General features: G+C 53.9%; 1 protein-coding gene across 1 annotated transcript; it reads left to right on the plus strand.

Annotated features, from left to right (window-relative positions):
* Positions 1–869: 869 nt before the first annotated feature.
* On the plus strand, positions 870–1178 carry LOC136534671 (uncharacterized). Its single transcript, XM_066527056.1, has one exon. The coding sequence runs from the start codon at positions 870–872 to the stop codon at positions 1176–1178; it is 309 nt and encodes a 102-aa protein (XP_066383153.1).
* The last annotated feature ends 1886 nt before the right edge of the window (positions 1179–3064 follow it).

Genomic DNA, 3064 nt, shown 5'->3' on the forward strand with positions numbered 1-3064 from the left:
ACCAGCCACGCCTCGGGCGAAGAAGCGGTTGGAGCGATCTTCGATCGCCTCAATGGCAAGGTGAGGCAAGACAAGGACGCTGGCAAAGGCGCCTCCAACCGTTCCGCCAAAAAGAAGAACAAGAAGCAACGGTGCGAGGGCTCCCTCATGGCCGCCGCTGACCGCAGAGGTGGTCGGAAGCCCGCGGAGGGCACTCCGAACCACTTCAAAAAACTACTCGAGGGGCCATGCCCGAACCATGCCTTTCTAGTTAAGCATCTGTACAAGGACTGCGTCCTCATGAAGAGGTTCTTGTCCGGAGGCTCGAACAAAGGGGAGCATAGGAAGGACCCTGACCACGCCATGAACGATGCCGAGCAGAAAGATGGCATCTTTCCAATGCCGGATGGCTGCCTCATGATCTTCGAAGGATCGGAGGCCTACGACTCCAAGCACCACCAAAAGATCGCACGCCACGAGGTCTACATGACCGAACCGCCCACACCTGCCTTCCTCCAGTGGTTAGAGTCCGCCATAACCTTTGATCGGACTGACCACTCGGAAAGCGTCCCACAACCAGGATGATATCTGCTCATGGTCGACCCGATCATCAGTACGAAGTGGCTCACCAAGGTACTAATGGATGGGGCAGCGGCCTCAACATCATGTACACCGAGATGCTCGATGCCATGGGCATCGACCGAGCGTGCATTCAGCCAACCGGAGCAGCTTTCCATGACGTCCTCCCTAGAAAGCAGGCCATGCCACTTGGGCAGATTGATCTTCCCATCACCTTCGGGGGTCTATCCAACTATAGGATGGAGACCCTCACCTTTGAAGTGGTTGGGTTCCATGGAACCTACCACGCCAGCCTGGGATGACCATGCTACATGAAGTTCATGGCCGTCCCCAACTACACCTACCTCAAGCTAAAGATACCAGGCCCCGATGGGGTCTTCACCATCGGCACCTCCTTCCAGCGCGCCTATGAGTGTGAGGTCAAGTGCTGTGATCACGCCACAGCAATCGTCGCCTCCAGAGAGCTCGCCACCATCAAGAAGGAGGTCACCGAAGAAGCGCCCAAGAAGAAGTCGATCGGATCTTTCGAGCCGGCGAAAGGCTCCAAAGAAGTCCTCATAGATCCTGGCAGCCCTGAGGGCAAAGTGATGCGCATTGGCACCACACTTTCCTCTAAATAGGAAAACACGCTCGTCGACTTCCTCCACGCCAACAAAATTATCTTTGCGTGGATACCCTCAGACATGCTAGGCATTCCGAGGGAAGTCGCTGAGCACACCTTGAAGATCCACCCAGGCTCCAAGCCGGTGAAACAGCGCCTGCATAGCTTCGACGAGGGGAAACATAGGACCATCGGCGAGGAGATCGCAAAGCTTTTGGCGGACGAATTCATCAAGGAAGTGTACCACCCAGAGTGGTTAGCCAATCCTGTTCTTGTACGAAAAAAGAGTGGGAAATGGAGGATGTGTGTTGACTACACAGGTCTCAACAAGGCATGCCTAAAGGATCCGTTTCCTTTGTCGCGCATAGACCAAATAGTCGACTCTACCTCGGGGTGCGAAACCCTCTGCTTCCTTGACACGTACTCCGGGTACCATCAAATTGCGATGAAGGAATTCGACCAGCTCGTGACATCTTTCATCACCCCCTTTGGATTGTTCTGCTATGTCATGATGTCGTTCGGTCCAAAGAACGCTGGGGCTACATACCAGCATTGTATGCTCAAGTGTTTCGAGAACCTCAGCGGGCGGACCATTGAGGACTACGTCGATGACATCATGGTCAAGTCCAAACAGGCTAACCACCTTGTGGCCGATCTTGAGCAGACCTTTGCAAAACTCTGAGCTAACGGCATCAAACTCAATCCCGAGAAGTGCGTTTTTGGGGTCCTGAGGAGCATGCTGCTTGGTTTCATCGTCTTCGAGCATGGCATCGAAGCCAACTCGGAGAAAATCTTTGCCATTACAAGGATGGGCCCTATTTAGTACATAAAGGGGGTACTGCGAGTTATAGGGTGCCTCGCTACACTCAGCCGCTTCATCTCACGCCTTGGTGATCGAGGTCTCCCCCTTTATCGACTTCTAAAGAAGGCCGACCACTTTGAATGGACATCTGAGGCTCAGGAGGCACTTGACATGGTCAAGCAGCTTCTGACAAAGGCCCCGATCCTAGTTCCTCCGACCGATGGAGAACCCATCCTGCTATACATTATGGCTACCACGCAAGTGGTTAGCGCCGCCCTAGTGGTGGAGCGGGAAGAAGAGGGGCATGCCCTTAGAGTACAGCGCCCTATGTACTTCATCAGCAAGGTCCTATCTGACTCAAAGACCTACTACCCCCCAAATCTAGAAGCTTCTGTACGCCATCCTCATCACCAAGAAGAAGCTATGTCACTACTTCGAGTCACATCCAGTGATAGTCGTGACGTCCTTCCCCCTTGGCAAGGTCGTCCAGAACCAGGATGCCACGGGAAGAACCATGAAATGGGCACTCGAGCTGATGGGTCAGGGCATTGCGTATGCCTCCCAGATGGCCATCAAGTCCCAGGTGTTGGCTGATTTCATTGTGGAATGGACCGAAGTCCAAATGCCACCGGCGGTCGTCGATCAAGAGTACTGGATGATGTACTTCGACGGATCGCTAATGAAGAAGGGCGCCAGTGCGGGGCTAGTCTTCGTGTCACCCCTCGGGGTACGCATGAGGTACATGGTCCGTCTCCATTTCCCCTCCTCCAACAACATGGCCAAATATGAGGCACTCATCAACGGCCTATGCATGGTCATCGAGTTGGGAATCCGACGCCTTGACATTCATGGAGATTCCCAGCTGGTCATCAACCAGGTCATGAAGGAGTCAAGCTGCCATGATGCCAAGATGGCCACATACTGCTAAGAAGTCTGCCAGTTGGAGGACAAGTTTGACGGCCTCGAGCTCAATCAGATCCCAAGGCGCCTCAACAAAGCAGTCGATGCGCTTGCGAAAGCAGCATCTGGCCGAGAGCCAGTGCTAATAGGAGTCTATGCCAGCGACCAGCATAAGCCCTTGGTTTGCTATGGGGGGTCGAAAC

Source organism: Miscanthus floridulus, unplaced genomic scaffold (assembly GCF_019320115.1).
Source record: "Miscanthus floridulus cultivar M001 unplaced genomic scaffold, ASM1932011v1 os_2159, whole genome shotgun sequence".
Classification (NCBI taxonomy): Eukaryota; Viridiplantae; Streptophyta; class Magnoliopsida; order Poales; family Poaceae; genus Miscanthus; species Miscanthus floridulus.

Excerpts from the sequence above, each read along its gene's own strand:
- LOC136534671 (XM_066527056.1), top strand. The coding sequence starts at position 870 with ATGAAGTTCATGGCCGTCCCCAACTACACCTACCTCAAGCTAAAGATA.